Source organism: Anolis sagrei, chromosome 11 (assembly GCF_037176765.1).
Source record: "Anolis sagrei isolate rAnoSag1 chromosome 11, rAnoSag1.mat, whole genome shotgun sequence".
Taxonomy (NCBI): domain Eukaryota; kingdom Metazoa; phylum Chordata; class Lepidosauria; order Squamata; family Dactyloidae; genus Anolis; species Anolis sagrei.
The window spans coordinates 32294216-32316286 of NC_090031.1; the positions used below are offsets into that span (position 1 = coordinate 32294216).

The 22071-nt window shown below is 40.4% G+C and overlaps 2 protein-coding genes across 2 annotated transcripts in view; both read right to left on the minus strand.

Moving 5' to 3' along the window:
- OVCA2 (OVCA2 serine hydrolase domain containing) overlaps positions 1–1196 on the minus strand; it is a 4117-nt gene extending 2921 nt beyond the window's left edge. Inside the window, exon 1 of the mRNA XM_060757724.2 lies at positions 571–1196. Coding sequence (XP_060613707.2) covers positions 571–736 — 166 coding nt within the window. The 5' untranslated portion in view covers positions 737–1196. The remainder of the gene's footprint in view (positions 1–570) is intronic.
- A 248-nt stretch (positions 1197–1444) lies between these two features.
- The window catches only part of DPH1 (diphthamide biosynthesis 1), a 29551-nt gene continuing 8924 nt past the window's right edge, over positions 1445–22071 (minus strand). Inside the window, exons 4-12 of the mRNA XM_067472154.1 lie at positions 19674–19795; positions 16888–17042; positions 13036–13157; positions 12654–12722; positions 9090–9246; positions 7245–7345; positions 7064–7142; positions 6811–6945; positions 1445–1619 (exon numbers count right to left, since the gene is read on the minus strand). Of these exons, the coding sequence (XP_067328255.1) occupies positions 1596–1619; positions 6811–6945; positions 7064–7142; positions 7245–7345; positions 9090–9246; positions 12654–12722; positions 13036–13157; positions 16888–17042; positions 19674–19795 (964 nt within the window). The 3' untranslated portion in view covers positions 1445–1595. The remainder of the gene's footprint in view (positions 1620–6810; positions 6946–7063; positions 7143–7244; positions 7346–9089; positions 9247–12653; positions 12723–13035; positions 13158–16887; positions 17043–19673; positions 19796–22071) is intronic.

The following is a 22071-nucleotide window of genomic DNA, read 5'->3' on the forward strand; positions in this document are numbered from 1 at the left end:
AGATAGACAAGATGATGGAAGGAGGGATAGATAGGAAGATAGATAGATAAATAAATAAATACACAGATTGACACATAGACAGACAAATGGATTGATGGATGGATAGATACACAGGAAGATAGATAGATAGGAAGATGGAAGTCAAGGCCAATCCCCCCCCCCCCCCCCCAAACCTGATTCCAATTTGGGCATATCAGGTATGCATGGTAAATTTGGTCCCAATCCCCCATTGTTTGGCTTCACAATGCTCTCTGGATGTGGGTGAACTACAACTCCCTCAAATCAGGGTGAATTTCCCCCAAAGTATTTCTTATAGTTCATGAGGATTCTGCATACTTAGTGTGGTCCAGGGCCATTATCAGTGGGGTACACAGTAAGGTTAGGGTGAACTACAACTTCTTGGTGCAGGGTGAACTACAACTTCCATCGTGTTGAGTCAGGCCCCCAGACCCCTCCAGTAATATGTTTAGTTGCCGATCAATTCAGCAGAAAAGGAGTAGGAAAGGGTTAAAGGAGAAGCAGTGGGCGGAGTTATGTAAATTCCACTCCTTGGGCCCGCCTCCGCCTCACCTGATTGGCCGCCGGCAGGGACCAAGTGAGGCGCGTCCAAGAATTCGAGCTGCGCATGCCCGCGGAGGGCTTTCCTCAGCGCCCCCGTACGAGCCCGGAAGATGGCGGCGTCCTGGCGATAGCCGTGAAGGCAGAGCAGCCGCAGTTCCCCGCTGCGGGCCGCCATTTTCCCCTACTTCCGGGTACTGTACTGACGTACATCCGTTTCAAAAACCCGGGTTCCCTGAAACCTGCTCTCTACCTCCCTCCAGCGGCTGCGCCTGGGAACTGCAGCGCTCAAGGCATTGAATCCTTCTCTTTCCCTGACTCAGAGAAATAATAATAAAAAATAATATATAAAAAATTGGAAAATAATCATTTATATTTATTATTATTTACAATGATTGATATTGATGTTCATTCATTCGTTCTTGACCATCTCCACCTGCAAAAAGTATTATTTGTTTTTACTAAATCAATGCAAAATCACCATTATACAATATATTTATTAATAATAATAATAAAAATTGGAAAATAATCATTTATATTTATGATTATTTACAATGATTTATATTGATGTTCATTCATTCCTTCTTGAGCATCTGCACCTGCAAAAAATATTATTTGTTTTTACTAAATCAATGCAAAATCATCAGTATACAATATATTTATTTATTATTAATAATAATAATAATAATAAATTGGAAAATAATCATTTATATTTATTATTATTTACAATGATTTATATTGATGTTCATTCATTCGTTCTTGACCATCTCCACCTGCAAAAAATATTATTTGTTTTTACTAAATCAATGCAAAATCACCATTATACAATATATTTATTAATAATAATAATAATAATAATAAATTGAAAAACAATCATTTATATTTATTATTATTTACAGTGATTTATATGGATGTTCATTCTTTCTTTCTTGACCATCTGCACTTGAAAAACATATTTTTTAAATATTAAAACAATGCAAAAGGAAATAATATCATTTATATATTATTATTATTATTTGCTTTATGTTGATGTTCATTCATTCATTCTTGGCCATATGCACCTGAAAAAAAAAATTATTTGTTTTTATTAAAACAATGCAAAATCATCGTTATGCAATATATTTATTATTAATAATAATAATGCTAGCTCTGAGCATGTGCAGAGGACCCAGGGTAATATGTAAATAATAATAATAATAGTAGTAATAGTAATAGTAATAATAATAATAATATATCTAGATTGAACTGCAACCTGAGCATGTGCAGAGGTCTCACGGTAATAAGTAAATATTATTATTATTAAAATAATAATAATAATAATGCTACCTCTGAGCATGTGCAGAGGTCCCAGGGTGATATGTGAATAATAATAATAATAATAATAATAATAATAATAATAATAATATCATCATCATCTCTGGATTGAACTGCAACCTGAGCATGTGCAGAGGTCTCAGGGTAATATTATTATTATTATTATTATTATTATTATTATTTAATAATATTGCTACCTCTGAGCATGTGCAGAGGTCCCAGGGTAATATGTAAATAATAATAATAATAATAATAATAATAATAATAATAATATCTCTGGATTGAACTGCAACCTGAGCATGTGCAGAGGTCTCAGGGTATTATTATTATTATTATTATTATTTAATAATAATAATGCTACCTCTGAGTATGTGCAGAGGTCTCAGGGTAATATGTCAATAATAATAATAATAATAATAATAATAATAATATCATCTCTGGATTGAACTGCAACCTGAGCATGTGCAGAGGTCTCAGGGTAATATTATTATTATTATTTAATAATAATGCTACCTCTGAGCATGTGCAGAGGTCCCAGGGTAATATGTAAATAATAATAATAATAATAATAATAATAATAATAATAATAATAATATCATCTCTGGATTGAACTGCAACCTAAGCAATTCAATCCAGATTTATTATTATTATTATTATTATTATTATTATTATTATTATTATTTACTTACCACCTTGAGAGCTTTGCATATGCTCAGAGGGTGCAGTTAGCTCCAGGAATCTTTGCACATGTTTAGAAAATGAATAATAATAAAAAATAAATATATTATCCATCTGAACATGAGGAAGAACTTCCTGACTGTGAGAGCCGTTCAGCAGTGGAACTCTCTGCCCTGGAGTGTGGTGGAGGCTCCTTCTTTGGAAGCTTTTAAACAGAGGCTGGATGGCCATCTGTCGGGGGTGATTTGAATGCAATATTCCTGCTTCTTGGCACGGGGTTGGACTGGATGGCCCATGAGGTCTCTTCCAACTCTAGGAGTCTATGATTTTTACAAATATACATGTCTATGTAACATTTGTTTTTCCACATTTAATAATAATTTTAATAATAATAATATAATTTAGTAATTTTAACTTTAATAATAATAATAATAATAATAATAATAATAATAATAATGTGTTCTCAAAGGCTTTCATGGCTGGAATCACTGGGTTGTCGTGAGTTTTCCGGGCTGTGTGGCCATGTTTCCAGCAGCACTCTCTCCTGACGTAACTCCAATAATCACAATAGGCGTCCTATTCTCTTCGTTACACACGAGTCGACTCCAACCTGCAACCGGTTTCGAGTCACAAGAGCCTTCGTCAGGTGGTTGGGTTCGTTTATCAAAAAAGTCTCAACTTTTGAGGTAACTATTTATCGTGTCATCAGCAACCAGACATTTGTATTACATTTCTAACAAAAACAAACAAACAAACAAACAGACAGACAAAACACAAAGTTTGCAAGCTTGGTGGTTGATTAAATGTCCTTTGACTAGTATCTGGCCACTTGGAGTGCCTCTGGGGTTGCTGCAAGAAGGTCCTCCATGGTGCATGTGGCAGGGCTCAGGGTGCATTGCAGCAGGTGGTCAGTGGTTTGCTCTTCTCCGCACTCGCATGACGTGGATTCCACTTTGTGGCCCCATTTCTTGAGGTTGGTTCTGCATCTTGTGGTGCCAGAGCGCAGTCTGTTCAGCGCCTTCCAAGTCGCCCAGTCCTCTGTGTGCCCAGGGGGGAGTCTCTCATTTGGTATCAGGCTGGGTTTGAGCCTGCCACTTTTGGACTCTCGCTTGCTGAGGTGTTCCAGCAAGTGTCTCTGTAGATCTTAGGAAACTATTTCTAGATTTAAGTCATTGACGTGCTGGCTGATACCCAAACAGGGGATGAGCTGGAGATGTCTCTGCCTTGGTCCTTTCACTATTGGCTGCCACTTCCCAGCGGATGTCAGGTGGTGCAATACCGGCTAAGCAGTGTAATTTCTCCAGTGGTGTAGGGCACAGACACCCCGTGATAATGCGGCACGTGTTTTACACTGGGCATGCATACTCAGTGGCAGAGTAGCATAGCGCAAGGGCAGGTGCCTTCACTGTATCTGGTTGTGATCCCCAGGTTGTGCCAGCCAGCCTTTGTATGATATTGTTTCTAGGGCCCACTTTATCAGTTATTTATATGGTTCACAGTGGTCTCAGGAAGTTAGTGAAGGTACTGTGAGTCCCATCATCTGTGGTCCATCCTCCTCCAAACTGCTCCAGGATGGAGAGTGGGTCATGGAGGCTCTGTGTGCAAAGTTTGGTCTTGACTGGTCATTAGATGAGTGTTGCAGAAGCCTTGGGAAGTGAGTGGAGATACTTGAAGTCCCATCATCCATAGTCTGTTCTCCCCCAAACCTCATCAGAATATTGAGTTGGCCATGGGGGCTCTCTGTGCCAAGTTTGGTCTTTATTGGTATTTGGATGAGTGTTGCTGTGGTTACAGGAAGTGAGTGAAGGTACTGCAAGTCCCATCATCCATCGTCCATCCTTCAAACAGCACCGCTGTAGGGTGGGTCAAGGCTCTGTGTGCCAAGTTTGGTCTTGATTGGTCATTAGATGAGGTCTTGGGAAGGGAGTGCAACGGTCTTGGAAAGGGAGTGGAGGTACCTGAAGTCCCATCATCCATGGTCTGTCCTCCTTGAAAGTGTACTAGGATGTAGAGTGGGTCACGGGGGCTCTGTGTGCCAAGTTTGGTCTTGATTGGTCAGTCATTGGCGAGGGTCTCAGTGGTCTCAGGAAGTGACTGCAAGTCCCATCATCCATCTCCAATTTTTTCCAAACTGCACCAGGATGTAGAGTGGGTCATGCAGGCTCTCTCTGCGAATAGTGATCCTGATCCATCACTGTTGGCAGTTGTAATGGTCTCAGGAAGGGAGCGCAGGTATTGCAAGTCCCATCATCCATGGTGCATCCTCCTCCAAAATTAGAAATTAGATCGGCCCCCTCTCTATACGGCTCCGGTCCAGCGTACCTGTCCGAACATATCTCCTTCTACGCCCCACCTCGGAGTTTAAGATCTGGGGAGGCCCTGCTCTCGGCCCTGCCTCTGTCTCAAACACATTCGGCGGGGACAGGGCCTTCTCGGTGGTGGCTCCCCACCTGTGGAATTAACTTCCCAGGGAAATTAGGTCATCGTCATCCCTCCTCACCTTTAGAAAGAAGGTTAAAACATGGATGTTCAAAATAATTAAATAAACAAACTCTTGTCTGTTGGGAGGCAAGTGTGAATGTTGCCACTGGCCAGCTTGATTAGCACGGAATGGCCTTGCAGCTTCGAAGCTTGGCTGCCTGCTGCCTTGAAACATCAGGAGAGAATGCTTCTGGAACATGGCCAGGCAGCCCGGAAAGGTCACAGCAACCCAATAATAATAATAATAATAATAATAATAATAATAATAATAATATTGTTCTGACTCAATTATGAAAAGCAGGGCTCTTCCTAGACGCACTGCAGCCATTGGCCACAAGGGGGTGGTGTTGCCTTGCAAATAATGAATGGAAAAAACAGGAAATTCTTATTTCAATATTATTATTATTATTGCTATTGTTACTATTATTATATTACACTGTACCATTATAATATTATTAATTATAATATAATAATATAACCATTCTAATTGTTATATTATATTATACTTAATAATATTATTATTAATATTAGTAATAATAATATATATATAATTAATTATAATAAAATAATTATAATTATAATATTATATTATCATATTATTAATTTATTAATACTATAATCATAGCATTAATATTAATATTATATTATAATATTATATAATATTATATTATAATATTATAATCATAGTATTAATATAAATATTATCATATCAATTTATTAATACTATATTATCATATTATTATAATATTATCATATTATATTAACTATAATAATAATAGTAATTTCAATGTTATTATTACTGAAATTGTTACTATTATTATATTACACTGTACCATAATAATATTAATTATAATATAATAATATAACAATTCTAATTGTTATATTATATTATACTTAATAATATTATTATTAATGTTAGTAATAAAATATATATAATTAATTATAATAAAATAATAATTCTAATTTATTAATACTATATTATCATATTATTAAATATTATCATATTATTATAATCATAGTATTAATATTAATATAATATTATAGTATATTATATTATAATCATAGTATTAATATAAATATTATCATAATATTAATTTATTAATACTATATTATCATATTATTATCATATTATCATATTATCTCCCCAAATGGAACTGTAATAATAATAATAAAAAAAGGTAAAGGTAGTCCCCTGACATTAAGTCCAGTCATGTCAGACTCTGGGACTCTGGTGCTCATCTCCATTTCTAAGCCAAAGAGCCGGCGTTGTCCATAGACACCTCCAAGGTCATGTGGCCAGCATGACTGCATGGAGCGCCGTTACCTTCCCGCCGGAGCGGTACCTACTGATCTACTTACATTTGCATGTTTTCGAACTGCTAGGTTGGCAGAAGCTAGGGCTGACAGCAGAAGCTCACGCTGCTCCTGGAATTGAACCTGCGACCTTTTGGTCAACAAGCCCAGCAGCTCAGCGCTTTAACCCACTGCGCCACCAGGGCCCATAATAATAATAGTAATTATTATTATTGTTATTATTATTATAGTCCTATTTGGGGAGATATTTGGCAAGATGGATGGATGGCATCCTTGAAGTGACTGGACTGACCTTGAGGGAGCTGGGGGTGGTAACGGCCGACAGGGAGCTCTGGCGTGGGCTGGTCCATGAGGTCACGAAGAGTCGGAGACGACTGAACGAATGAACAACAACAATTTGGGGAGATAATATGACAATCTTCATGAAGACGACGGGATCATCCCCAAAGCTGGCCATAGGCTCACCTCTTTGGCCCTTTTGGCCGCCTTCTGTGGATGATGGGAGCGGTGGTTGACGGTCCAAGGGCCGAGTGACTGAGCCGCATAGAAGTCCATGGGATATGTCTCTTGCCATTCAATTTGCTGCAGCGCCACAGCTGCCTGCAATGAGAAGCATCCTTTTCAGTACTTTAGTACATGTTTGTTGAATAAATACATAATAATAATAATAATATGGATTGAAGTTGGTGTAATGGAACTGCATTATGTGTGTGCCTACCTCGTAGGGGGTGAGGAGGGGCTTGGGGAAGGCCTCCCCCCAATCGATGGAGAGCCGAGGGCAGGCAACCTGGACCCACCTGCGGAGGGAAAGGAGGTGGGAGTGAAGACCTCCCCACACAACCCCATAAGAGGGAGGAAGGGGAGGATGGGGTTTGTAGTCCCGCCCGGCCTGGACTCACGCTCCGACATCCGGGAAGAGGCCCAGCTTCTGGGGGAAGATCTCCGAGAGGAGCACACGCAGGAAGGGGCGCCCCAGGGACTCCAGCACTGACTCCAGGTGCTGCAAACAGAGGGAGGAAGAAGAATCATAGAATCATAGAATCAAAGAGTTGGAAGAGACCTCCTGGGCCATCCAGTCCAACCCCATTCTGCCAAGAAGCAGGAATATTGCATTCAAATCACCCCTGACAGATGGCCATCCAGCCTCTGCTTAAAAGCTTCCAAAGAAGGAGCCTCCACCACACTCCGGGGCAGAGAGTTCCACTGCTGAACGGCTCTCACAGTCAGGAAGTTCTTACTCGTGTTCAGATGGAATCTCCTCTCTTGTAGTTTGAAGCCATTGTTCCATTGCGTCCTAGTCTCCAGGGAAGCAGAAAACAAGCTTGCTCCCTCCTCCCTGTGGCTTCCTCTCACATATTTATACATGGCCCTCATCATATCTCCTCTCAGCCTTCTCTTCTTCAGGCTAAACATGCCCAGTTCCCTAAGCCGCTCCTCATAGGGCTTGTTCTCCAGACCCTTGATCATTTTAGTCACCCTCCTCTGGACACATTCCAGCTTGTCAATATCTCTCTTGTATATGACTATGTATGTGTGTGTGTGTGTATATATATATATATATGCATAAGTATGTTTGTATATGTATGCATGCAAGAGAGGGAAAAGAGGGGGAATACACACATATAACTATGCATATATATCAGGCATGGGCAAACTTTGGCCCTCCAGGTGTTTTGGACTTCAACTCCCACCTGGATTGCCAAAGTTTGCCCAAGCTATGCATACATACATATACTCATATGTTCTCATATATGCATACATATACAAACATACTTATGCATATATATATATAGATACACACACACATACATAGTCATATACACATACCCATACATGCATATACACAGATACATACCTCTCTCTCTATATATATACATACATATACGTATATACGTATATACACATATACGTATGTGTATATACACATATACATGCATACCACCCAGAGACATACTTATACATGCATATACACATACACATACACACCAATACATATATATACACATACATATTCATATACACATATACATACCATGCACACACTCATACATGCATAAACACATATATAACTGTACATATATATACACATAGTCATACACACATATGCACACATACCACACAAACACAGAGATACTTATACTTGCATAGACACATACACACCTATGTATATATATGCATACATAGTCATATACAGATATACATACCACACACACACTCATATACACATATATACCTATACATATATATGCACACACATACATAGTAATACACACATATATAAACATATATCTATACTTGTATACATACAGGCATGCATATATATATACACACACACACACACATACATACATACACATAATAATAATTATTATGTGTATGTATATGTATGTGTGTGTGTGTATATATATACACACACATACCTATGCATACTCATACATACACATGTAAACATATCTACATGTACATGCACATGCATGTACACACATACACACACATGCATATACATACACATAATAATTATTATTATGTGTATGTATATGTATGTATGTATGTGTGTATATATACACACACACACATACCTATGCATACTCATACATACACATGTAAACATATCTACATGTACATGCACATGCATGTACACACATACACACACACACATGCATATACATACACACATACATCTATCTATCTCTTCAAAGAGGCAAAGATGGAGGCCAAGGGGGGGCTGGGGTGGGGGGCTGTACCTGGAGGATGGCGGGGGAGCCCTGCCGGCCCAAGGAGCCCAGGATCAGGCCCCACGTCCCGGCCCCGGAGGCCTGCCTCACCGCCCTCTCCCGGGACTCCGCCATGCGCCGGTGGGAGAAGCCCTCCTTCGAGAAGACCTTGCTGTACGGGTCATACCTGTGGGGTAACGAGGGGAGGAGGTGGGGTCACGGAGGGGCACAACAGCCCTATCTCGGCTGCCCTTCTCCCACCCATCCCTCTAGAGCTCACATCGATCTACCTACTTACCTACCTACCTATCCTCCATCCCTCTATCCTATTTATCTATCCTCCATCCTTCCATCCTATCTGTGTCCATCCCTCTCTCTATCCTATCTATCCCTCTACATCTCTACCCCATCTACCTTCCTACATATCCATCTGTCTATACCTCTATAACTCTATCCTACCTATCTATCCTCCATCCCTCTATCCTACCTATCTATCCATCCCTCTATATCCACTCTGTCAGTCTATCTAACCATCCATCCCTCCATCTCTCATTCATCTATCTACCTATGCTATCCATCCATCTTCCATCCATTCATCCATCCCTCTATATCTCTATCCTATCTGTCTGTCTGTCTATGCCATCCATCCATCCATTTTTCATCTATCTATCTATCTATCTATCTATCTATCCATCCATCCATCCTTCTTTCTTTCTACTTAACCATCCATCTTCCTATTCATCCATCCATCCATCCATTTTTCATCTATCTATCTATCTATCTATCTATCTATCTATCTATCTATCTATCTATCCATCTTTCTTTCTTTCTATCTACTTAACCATCCATCCATCCATCTTCCTATTCATCCATCCATCCATCCATCCATCGATCCATCCATCTATCCATCCATCCATTTATCCATCCCTCTATCTATCTATCTATCTATCTATCTATCTATCTATCTATCCATCCATCCCTCTATCGATCTATCTATCTATCTATCTATCTATCTATCTATCTATCTATCTATCTAGCTAGCTAGCTAGCTATTCATCTCTCCCTCCCTCCCTCTATCCATCTCTCCCTCCCTCCTTCCACCTACCTATCCATCCATCCCTCTATCCATCCATCTATATATCCATCCCTCTATCTATCCATCCATCCATCCATCCATCTATCTATCCATCCATCTATCCATCCATCTATCCATCCATCCATCCATCTATCCATCCCTCTATCTATCTATCCATCCCTCTATCTATCTATCTATCTATCTATCTATCTATCCATCCATCCATCCATCCATCCATTCCTCCCTCCCTCTATCCATTCCTCCCTCCTTCCACCTACCTACCTACCTACCTATCCATCCCTCTCTCTCTCTATCTATCTATCTATCTATCTATCTATCTATCTATCTATCTATCTATCTGTGCCATCCATCCATCCATCCATCTCTCTATCTCTCATTAGAAAGCTCAAACATTTCTCCATCCACCCACCCCTCTATTTCCTTATCCTATCTTTCTACCTCCTATCTATCTATCTATCTATCTATCTATCTATCTATCTATTCATCGCTCTATAGTAGGGGTTGGGCTAGATGGCCCTTGGGGGTCCCTTCCGAGGATCCCAGAGGGATCGATACAGATCTTCCCACCCTTCCCCGATCCTTCGACTCTCCCGCCCGCTTCTGCTTGCAAACCCAAACTCAAAGCAGAACCCGCCCGAGTGTGCTCCTCGCACGAGGGATGAGCCCCCCTGGCCCCGCCCGCCCTCCCTTCCTCCTCGCACGCTTGTGATTTGTGTCCCGAAAGGGAGCGGGGCGGCCTCCCATCCCATAAAGCTGCCTCCCGGTAACAAACGGCCTGATCGGGGATGGAGGCGCCAAGGAACGCAGGCAGCAGGCATCCTCGTCGCTCGCTCGTTCTTTCGTCCGTCCCCCTCATCTCCTCATCGCCCTTTTTATGGCTTCCTCAGCCGGGAGGGATTTAATGGGAGCCCCATAATCATCAAGGAGGCATATTTCCCCGGGGAAGCTGTCAAAACGTTTGCGTTCGGAGGGAGTGAAATGGCAGCTGCTCCCCAAACACACCTTCCTGGCCCGACAGAACGCCGGCGCCGTCTCTCTCGACATCGAGGGCTCCCCCCCCCCCCACAATGTCGCCTTGAACGTTTGCCCCAGTGATCCTGGCCCCTCATATCTCACACAGAGGCTTCTCTCACAGACTAAGGCCTGCCTCACACTAGGAGGCCTTCTCACAGACTGAGAATATTCTCCCACTGCGGCAAACGACTCCTTTGGTGCGCGTCCTGTGATAAATAGAAGTGGGTCAGGGGAAATCTTTAATGAATGCCCCTCGTATCTCACACAGAGGCCTCTCTCACTGACTAAGGCCTGGCTCACACTGGGAGGCCTTCTCACAGACTGAGACCTTTCTCCCACTGAGGCAAACGTCTCCTTTGGTGTGCATCCTGTGATAAATAGAAGTGGGTCAGGGGAAATCTTTAATGAATGCCCCTCATGTCTCACACAGAGGCTTCTCTCACAGACTAAGGCCCGCCTCACACTGGGAGGCCTTCTCACAGACTGAGACCTTTCTCCCACTGAGGCAAACGTCTCCTTTGGTGCGCGTCCTGTGATAAATAGAAGTGGGTCAGGGGAAATCTTTAATGAGTGCCCCTCATGTCTCACACAGAGGCTTCTCTCACAGACTAAGGCCTGCCTCACACTGTGAGGCCTTCTCACAGATGGAGAGCTTTCTCCCACTGAGGCAAACGTCCCCTTTAGTGTGCAGCCTTTCGAGTCAAGGAACTTGAGGACTGCTCTGTTTTCCGCTGGGTCCATTATTGAACCTCATACCACTTCCACATAATATAATACCATAGCTATATTTATTATTATTAATGCATTATAATATATTATTATTATTATTATTATTATTATATTTATAATAATATTTATTATTATTATTTATGTATTATAACATTATTATATTATTATCTTTGGTATATTTATTATTATTATTAATGTATTATATTAATATATTATCATTGGTATATTTATTATTATTAATAATAATGTATTATATAAAGCTATTACCATGGTTATATTTATTATTATTAATGTATTATGATAATATAACATTATTTTCATCATTATAATTTTTATTTATGTTTTAAAATAATATTATTATCATTATATTTATTATTTATATTATAACATTATATTATTATCATCTGTATATTTATTATTATTATTAATGTGTTATAATAATATAACATTATTTTCATCATTATAATTATTATTTATGTTTTAAAATAATATAATATCATTGTTATATTTATTATTATTATTATTTATGTATTATAACATTACAATATTATAACTGTTATATGTATTATTAATAATTTATTATAATAATATAATATTACCATTGTAATGTTTATTATTATTATTATGTATTATAATAAAAATATTATTATCACCATTACATATTATTATTGTTGTTGTTGTTATTGCTATCCCACAGAGCAGCTAACAATAAAACATATATATACACAAACATGAGAAAGAAAAACCGCAAATACCTGTAAGCGGGGATGCTGGGGTTTGCAATCATGATGGACTCCAAGTGGAAACGGCCATCTCCCAAATACCTGCCATTGGAAAATCAATGAGAGGGGATGATGGGAGTTGCAATTACATTTAAAAAAAGAAAAGAAACTTGTATTATTTATTCCTCCCCATTTGCCCCTTCCACAGCACATTAAGCATCCCCATTATCGGCAATAATTAGGTGTCTCGTACGTCGCAGCCTCCATCCGTCTTCCCCAAATGGGAAATAAAACACAATAAAACACAATAAAATAAATGCAAGTCTCCCTCCCTTGAGATGAATGATGGGATTGAGAGTGCTTTGCCCTTGGCTCAGATCCCAAGGAACCCCCGGGACAGGGACCTGTCACTCACACAATGGCGTCGGTGTTGCTAGGCAACCGGGGGGCGGTGCATCCCAGGATCTCCCCCGGTGACAGAGGTTTGCATTGCGGGATTTGGACGCCGTATTCCGGAGCCAGGTCCCGAGCGGCCGCCTGCAGAATAATACACACATGCATATATATCTATGCGTTGCATTTCTGCAATCTCTGGAGGTTTTCAAGCTGAGGACAGATGGCCATCTGTCGGGAGGGATTAGATTGTGTCCTCAATTTATGGCGGAAATTCGGGTGCACCCTTCCTAGGGTCTATGAGGTCTTCTGGATCCGGGGACATAATTTTAATATAATATATATTATTACATTATGTTATTATAACAACATACTATATTACGTTACATTATGTTAGAGTCTCTGAGGTCATCTGGATCCAGGAATAAATAAATATATTATATATATATATAATTACTATTATTATATATTATATAATAATATTATTATAACAACATATTATATTACATTACATTATGTTAGAGTCTCTGAGGTTTTCTGGATCCAGGAAATAATATAATTATATATATATATATATACTATTATTATATATTATATAATAATAATAATAATAATAATAATAATAATAATGAATTGTATTATAATAATAAAATATAAGTTCTTGTGGGTTTTTTCGGGCTATATGGCCATGTTCTAGAGGCATTTCTCCTGACGTTTCGCCTGCATCTATGGCAGGCATCCTCAGAGGTCTGCTGGAGCTGGGAAAAAAGGGGTTTATATATCTGTGGAATGACCAGGGTGAGACAAAAGGCTTTTGTAAGTTGGGTTAGGTGTGAATCTTTTCAACTGACCACCTGATTAGCATACAATGGGCTGACAGTGCCTGGAGCAAACTCTTCTTGAAAGGTGATTAGATGTCCCTGCCTGTTTTTCTCTCTGCTGTTTTAATTTTAGAATTTTTTAATACTGGTAGCCAGATTTTGTTCATTTTCATGGTTCCTTGTCTGTGTTTGCGAGTTCTTTGCGGATGGTGTGGATTCTCTCTCTTAAGAGGTTGTGTTCCAGGCGGTCATAGATCCGGTGAGCCTGTGGTGTTTTGAAAGTCCTTTTGGCTGCAAGGAATTGTGGGATGGTATCTGTGTCTCTGCAGCATAAAAGGAAAGTCAGGGAGCACAGTAGATGTGCTTTCCTGGTCCTTAGTTTCTCCAATTTCCAACACTCTAATTAAAAACTCCTCAATCAACTTCGACATACGACAGCAGCTATGTAAATCGGAAGCCCTTCCACCCAGGCTTTATGGACTCCCCAAAATCCATAAGGACTCCACCCCACTCAGACCAATCGTGAGTGCCATTGGGTCCCCCACATATGACTTAGCCAAATTTCTTGCTGCACAGTTACAAAGCCACATTGGGCTCACAACACACTACATCAAGGACTCAGCCCACTTCATTGAAAAAATCAGCAATCTCCAGCTAAATACAAATGACATACTGATCAGCTTCGATGTGGTGTCTCTATTTACCATGGTCCCAGTTGCAGACACCATGGCACTCATCAACCAGAGGTTCCCAGAAGACATCACGGCGCTGTTTCACCATTGCCTCACCACCAGCTATTTTCAGTGGGACAATGAATTCTACGAACAGAAAGATGGAGTAGCTATGGGGAGCCCTCTCAGCCCAGTCATAGCTAACTTCTACATGGAACAATTTGAAAAACAAGCTCTTGAAACAGCAACCAAAAAGCCCACTATATGGTTCAGATATGTGGATGACACTTTCACCATTTGGAGCCATGGAGATGAAGAACTCAACAGGTTCCTGGAACATCTTAACAGCATTCACCCAAACATCCAGTTCACTATGGAAAAAGAAAATGAAGGAAGACTGCCTTTTCTAGATGTCCTAGTCATCCGTAAACCAGATCAACAATTGGGTCACACCGTTTATAGAAAACCCACAGACACAGATAGATATCTACATCAAAACTCCAACCATCACCCAAGTCAAAAAAGAAGCACCATTAAAGCCTTGGCAGACCGTGCAAAAAGAATCTGTGAACCCCACCTCCTCCAAGATGAACTGAACCACCTCAACTGGGCTCTACAGGCCAATGGATACTCCACCTCAGACATCAGAAGAGCTGCAAGACCAAGAACAAGCCACGAGAGTAAAGATGAAGATCCACCCAGAGGAAAAGTGTTCCTGCCAGACATCAAGGGAACCACTGATCGCATAGGGAAGCTGATGAGGAAACACAACATACAAACAATCTACAAACCCACCAGGAAAATCCAACAAATGCTACGTTCAGCAAAGGACAAGAGGGATCCTCTCGCCTCTGCAGGAGTCTACCGTATACCATGCAGCTGTGGACAAGTCTACATAGGGACCACCAAACGCAGCATTGCCCAAACAAGAATCCAGGAACATGAAAGGCACTGCAGACTACTTCAACCAGAGAAGTCAGCCATAGCAGAGCACCTGATGAACCAACCTGGACACAGCATTTTATTTGAGAACACAAAAATGCTGGACCACTCTCACAACCACCATGTCAGACTACACAGAGAAGCCATTGAAATCCACAAACATGTGGACAATTTCAACAGAAAGGAAGAAACCATGAAAATGAACAAAATCTGGCTACCAGTATTAAAAAATTCTAAAATTAAAACAGCAGAGAGAAAAACAGGCAGGGACATCTAATCACCTTTCAAGAAGAGTTTGCTCCAGGCACTGTCAGCCCATTGTATGCTAATCAGGTGGTCAGTTGAAAAGATTCACACCTAACCCAACTTACAAAAGCCTTTTGTCTCACCCTGGTCATTCCACAGATATATAAACCCCTTTTTTCCCAGCTCCAGCAGACCTCTGAGGATGCCTGCCATAGATGCAGGCGAAACGTCAGGAGAAATGCCTCTAGAACATGGCCATATAGCCCGAAAAAACCCACAAGAACTGAGTGATTCCGGCCATGAAAGCCTTCGACAATACAATAAAATATAATATTATTATAATAAAATATTCTATTATAAATATATTATACTACATTCAATTAGAATCCATGAGGTCTTCTGAATCTGGGGACATTATATTAATATAATATAAATAATATAGAATTGTATTATAATAATAAAATATTATATTGTATTGCATTATATTATATTAGGGTCTGAGGTCTTCTGAATCTGGGGACATTATATTAATATAATAATAATATGGTATTGTATTATAATAATAAAATATTACAGTGTATTACATTAGGGTCTCTGATGTCTTCTGAACCTGGGGACATAATATATATTTATTATAATAATATATTATTATAATACAATATTATTATAATACAATATTATACTACATTATATTGGGGTCTATGAGGTCTTTTGAATCCAGGGACATTGTATTAATAGAATATATTATTATTATTATTATAAAATACTCGAATTATATTGTACTACATTATATTAGAATCTATGAGGTCCTCTGAATCTGGGGACATTACATTAATATAATAATAATGTATTATTATATTATTATAATATTATAATAAATATTATATTATAATTATATTATATTATATTAGGATCTATGAGGTCTTCTGAATCCAGGGACATATAATATAATACATATTTTTATATTAATATAATATTATAATAATAAAATATTATATTATATTACATTAGGGTCTATGAGGTCTTCTGAATCCGGGGATATATTATATTATATTATATTATATAATATAATTTTTTATATTAATATTATATTATAATAATAAAATATTGTATTACATTACATTAGGTTCTCTGAGACCTTCTGAATCTGAGGGTATTTGCATATTCGTAACGAGGCCCGTCGGAAGCCTTTACCTGGAGGGCGGAGAGGAACTGGACGGTGCTGACCAGGGCCAGCTTGGAGCCGGGGTCAAAGTTGAAGCGGATGGAGTCCACGAAATGGCCCGCGTCCACCTGGATGTCCACAAAGACGTATAGCATCTGCAGGCCTCGCGTGGCATCGATCGGGACTGGTTTTTTGGGATGGAAATAGGAGAAAATGACTGTTTCCATCCAGGTTTCTAGTCCACATGGAGTACGTTTTGGCCTGTTATAATCAAGGCTGGATGGGGGGGGGGGGCTCTTGGGGATATTTTTGTACTGTTTTGATACCACTAAATGGTTCCTTCCTTGGGATGGTTTTGTTTGTATCGTTCTTCCTTTCCTTCTTCATCCTTTCTTTCCTCCCTTCCCTCCATCTCTCCCTTCTTCCATTCCTCCCTTCCCTCTCTTCCTCCTTCTCTACCTACAGCTTTCTCTTCCCTCCATCCTTTCGCTCTTTCTTTTCTATTCCTTCCCTCCCTCCTTCTGTTCCTTCTCTCTCTTCCCTCCCGTTCCCTCCTTCCTTCCTTCCTCTTTTCTCTCCTTTTTCCTTCTTTCTTTTTCCTCTCTTCTGCTCCTTTATACTTTGCTCCCATTCCTCTTTCCCTCCCTCTTTCCCTCCCTGAGTTCCTTTATCTCTCTTCCTTTCTCTTCCCTCCTTCCCTCACTCCTTTCTTTCTGTATCTCTTCCATCTTTCCTCCTCTCCTTCTTTCTTTCCTTCCCTTCCCATTCTTTGCACTCTTCCTTTCTTTCCATACCTTTAATCCTCTTCCCGTCTTTCTCTTCCCTCTTTCCCTCACTCCTTTCTTCCTTTCCTGTGTCTCTTCCATCTTTTTTCTTCTCTTTCTTTCTTCCTCCCTTTATAACTTTCTTTCCTTCCTTCCCTTTTCATTCCTCTCTCTTCCTCCTTTCTTTCCATACCTTTGATTCTCTTCCGGTCTTTCTCTTCCCTTTTTCTTTCCCTCCCTTCCTGTATCTCTTCCTTCCATCTTACCTGCTCTCTTTCCCTCTCTTTCTTCCTCCCTTCATAACTTTCTTTCTTTCCCTTCTCCTTCCTTCCTCCTCTCCTTTTTTCCTTCATATTTTTCCTTCCCTTTTTCTTCCCTTCTCCTTCCTTCCTCTTCTTCCTTCATTCCCTTTTATTTTTCCTTCTTTCTTTCCTCCCTTCTCCTTCCTCCCTCCTCTCCCCTCCTTCCTTCCCTCTTATTTTTCTGTTTCCTTCCCTTCTAATTCCTTCCTCCTCTCCTTCCCTCCCCCTTATTTTTTCTTCTCTTTCTTCCCTTCTGTATTCATTCCTCCTCTCCTTCCTCTTGTTTTTCCTTCCTTCCTTCTTTCTTTCCCTTCTCATCCCTTCCTCTTCTTCCTTCCTTCTGATTTTTCCTTCTCTTTCTTTCCTTCCGTACTCATCCCTTCCTCCTCTCATCCCTTCCTTCACTCCCTTATTTTTCCTTCTTTCTTTCTTTCCTTCCGTACTCATGCTTTCTTCCTCTCCTTCCTCCCCTTATTTTTCCTTCCCTTTTCATTCCTTTCTCCTCTCCTTCCTCCCTTCCCTTATTTTTCCTTCTCTCCTTCCCTTTTCATTCCTTCCTCCTCTTCTTTCCTTCCTACTTATTTTCCCTTCTCTTTCTTCCTTCCTTCCCTTCTCCTCCCCTTATTTTTCCTTCTCTTTCCTTCCCTTTTCATTCCTTCCTCCTCTCCTCCTTTCCTTCCCACTTATTTTTCCTTCTCTTTCTTTCTTTCTTCCTTCCCTTCTCCTTCCTTCCCTCTTATTTTTCCTTCTTTCCTTCCCTTCTCATGCCTTCCTCCTTCCTTCCCTCTTATTTTTCCTTCTCTCTTTCTGTCCTTCCCTTTTCATTCCTTCCTCCTCTCCTTCTTTCTTTCCTTCCCTTTTCACTCCTTCCTCCTTTCCTTCCCTCCCTCTTATTTTTCCTTCTCTTTCTTTCCTTCTCTCCCTTCCCTCCTCTCCTTCCTTCCCTCCCTCTTATTTTTCCTTCTCTTGCTTTCTTTCCTCCACTCCTCCCATCTCTCTCATTCTCTCTTCCCTCCCTTCTTTCCCTCCCTATTCCTTCCACTTTTCCCTCCCTCCCTCTGTTCCTATATCTCTTTCCCTCCCTCCCTCTTTTTCTCTCTCTTCCTCGCTCCCTCTTTTCTCTCCGCCACCTGCACGGAAAGTGGGTCAAGGGCTCCTCCTTGGATTCCTCTCCCTTTTCACTCCAAAACTTCCCCCTCTTTTTTATATAAAAAAACCCTAAATAATATAATAAAAATAATATAATATTTTCCCTCCCTCCCTCTTCTCCTTTCTCTCAAAACAATGCATCAAAACTCCTTTGCACCATCTCCCTCCATAAGCAACGAGATGGGGATGATGGGGGATATAATCCAAATACTTTTTTGGGGGAGGGGGGTTTTACAAAAAATACCCCCATCTTCCTAGTAATAAATTCTGGATCCACCTTAAAATTAAAAAAAAAAAAGCCCATTCTTTTCCAATGTTATTTTGAGCCAGATTCCATCCTGGTTGGACTTCAAAGGGATGCAGAAGCGGCAGCAGCAGCAGCATTTGGGACATCCTCGCTGTTTCCATGGCAACGGGATCCTGGGTACCAAAGGGAGGGATGCAGGGAAGGATGCTCTCTCTCTCTCACACTCACTTTAATCCCCCCCCACCCAATTTTTTTCGTATTCCTCGTATTCATTCCCGGTATGCACTGGGGATGATGGGACTTGCAATCCTATGGGGATAAGGTCTGTTGGAACTGACCGCTGGCTCACTGACCGAGGCAGCTGTGTCCGTAATGGACCAAGAAGTCGGCCCCCAAGGCCTTGGCGGTGAAGTCGTCCACGCAACAAGCCCCGTAAGTGACGTCCCCCATGATGATGGCCTCGGCGCCCGTGAATCTGGAAAAAAAGGAGACAAGAGCATGTGCAGAGGGCACCACATGGGAGGAATAGGCTTCCAGCCTCAGTTTCCCCTCTGCAGAATGGGAATAACATTAAATCCAACTATAGGGATATCTTTCGGCCTCTGTAGAATGGAAATAATATTATATCCAAGACCTTAATGGCAACAGACTGCTTTCGGCCTCAGTTTCCCCATCCAAGGAATGGGAATAATATTATATCTAACTATAGGGATCACTTTTGGCCTCAGTTTCCCCATCTGCAGAATAGAAATAATATTATATCCAATTATAATGAACTCAATGGTAAAGGGCTGTTTTGGGCCTCAGTTTCCCCATCCGAGGAATTGGAATAATATTATATCCAACTATAGGGATCTCTTTTGGCCTCAGTTTCCCCATCTGTAAAATGAGAAAAAATATTATATCCAATTATAATTATCTCAATGCAAAGGACTACTTTGGGCCTCAGTTTCCCCATCTGTAAAATGGGAATAATATTACATCCAATTATAATGAGCTTAATGGCAACGGACTGCTTTGAGCCTCAGTTTCCCATCTGTAAAGTGGGAAAAATATTACAATTAATTATAATGATCTTAATGGCGAAGGACTGCTTTTGGCCTCAGTTTCCCCATCTGAGGAATGGGAATAATATTATATCCAGCTATAGGGATCTCTTTCGGCCTCAGTTTCCCCATCCGCAGAATGGGAAAAATGTTACATCCAATTATAGTGACCTTAATGGCAAAGGGCTGCTTTGGGCCTCAATTTCCCCATCTGTAAAATGGGAAAAATATTACATCCAATTATAATGACCTTAATGGCAAAGGGCTGTTTTGGGCCTCAGTTTCCCCATCTGTAAAATGGGAATAATATTATATCCAAGTATAATGAGCTTAATGGCAAAGGGCTGCTTTGAGCCTCAGTTTCCCCATCTGTAAAATGGGAATAATATTATATCCAAGTATAATGGTCTCAATGCAAAGGACTAATTCTGCCTCAGTTTCCCCATCTGTAAAATGGAAATAATATTACATCCAGTTATAATTATCTTAATGTCAAAGGGCTGTTTTGGGCCTCAGTTTCCCCATCCGTAAAATGGGAAAAATATTACATCCAATTATAATGATTTTAATGGCAACTGACTGCTTTGCGCCTCAGTTTCCCCATCTGTAAAATGGGAAAAATATTACATCCAATTATAATGATTTTAATGGCAACAGACTGCTTTCGGCCTCAGTTTCCCCATCTGTAAAATGAGAAAAAATATTACAACCAATTATCATGATCTTAATGGCAAAGGGCTGTTTTGGGCCTCAGTTTCCCCATCTGTAAAATGGGAATAATATTACATCCAAGTATAATGATCTCAATGGCAAAGTACCCATTCGGCCTCAGTTTCCCCATCTGCAGAATGGGAATATTATTATATCCAAGTATAATGGTCTCAATGGCAAAGGACTGCTTTCAGCCTCAGTTTCCCCATCTGCAGAATGGGAATAATATTGCTTCCAAGGGACCTGAGGAGTCGCAAAGCCATAAAAACGAAGGGGAAATGAAGGGTAAAATCCCATTCCTCCCTCCTCTGGCAAAAAATGGCTGCAAAAGGAGAAAGCAAGGAGAGCAACCGGGGTGAAGCGATGCCATCCTGATTCAACTGGAGTGTGCTAATCCGCCTCTTCAATTGGAGAAAGCTGTTTGCAATTCGGAGGGATTAGGCACCCGCTCATCAAAGCGGATCCCGAACGGCAGGGAAAAGGCAGGGGAAAGGCCAAAGTGGGGCAAAGGGGGACCCGAAAAGGTGGGAAAGGGGCAAATTAAGACCAAAAAGGGGCAAAAAGGGGCAAACAAAATCCGAAAGGGGCAAAAGTTGGCTAAAAGAGACCCCAAAGGAGGCAAAAGTAGACCCCAAAAGGGAGAGAAGAGGCAAATTAAGACCTCAAAGAGGCAAACAAAACCCTAAATGGGCAAAAAATGGCTAAAAGAGACCCCAAAAGGGGAAAAAGGAAATTCCAAAAGGGAGAGAAAGAGCAAACAAAATCCGAAAGGGGCAAAAGGAGGCTAAAAGGGGCAAAGTAGACCCCAGAAGGCAAAAAAGAGCAAACAAAACCTAAAAGGGGCAAAAGTTGGCTAAAAGAGACCCTGAAAGGGGCAAAAGGAGACCCCAAAAGGGAGAGGACGGGCAAATTAAGACCTCAAAGTGGCAAATGGAAACCCTAAAGGGGCAAAAGTAGACCCCAGAAGGGAGAAATAAAGACCTCAAAGGGGCTA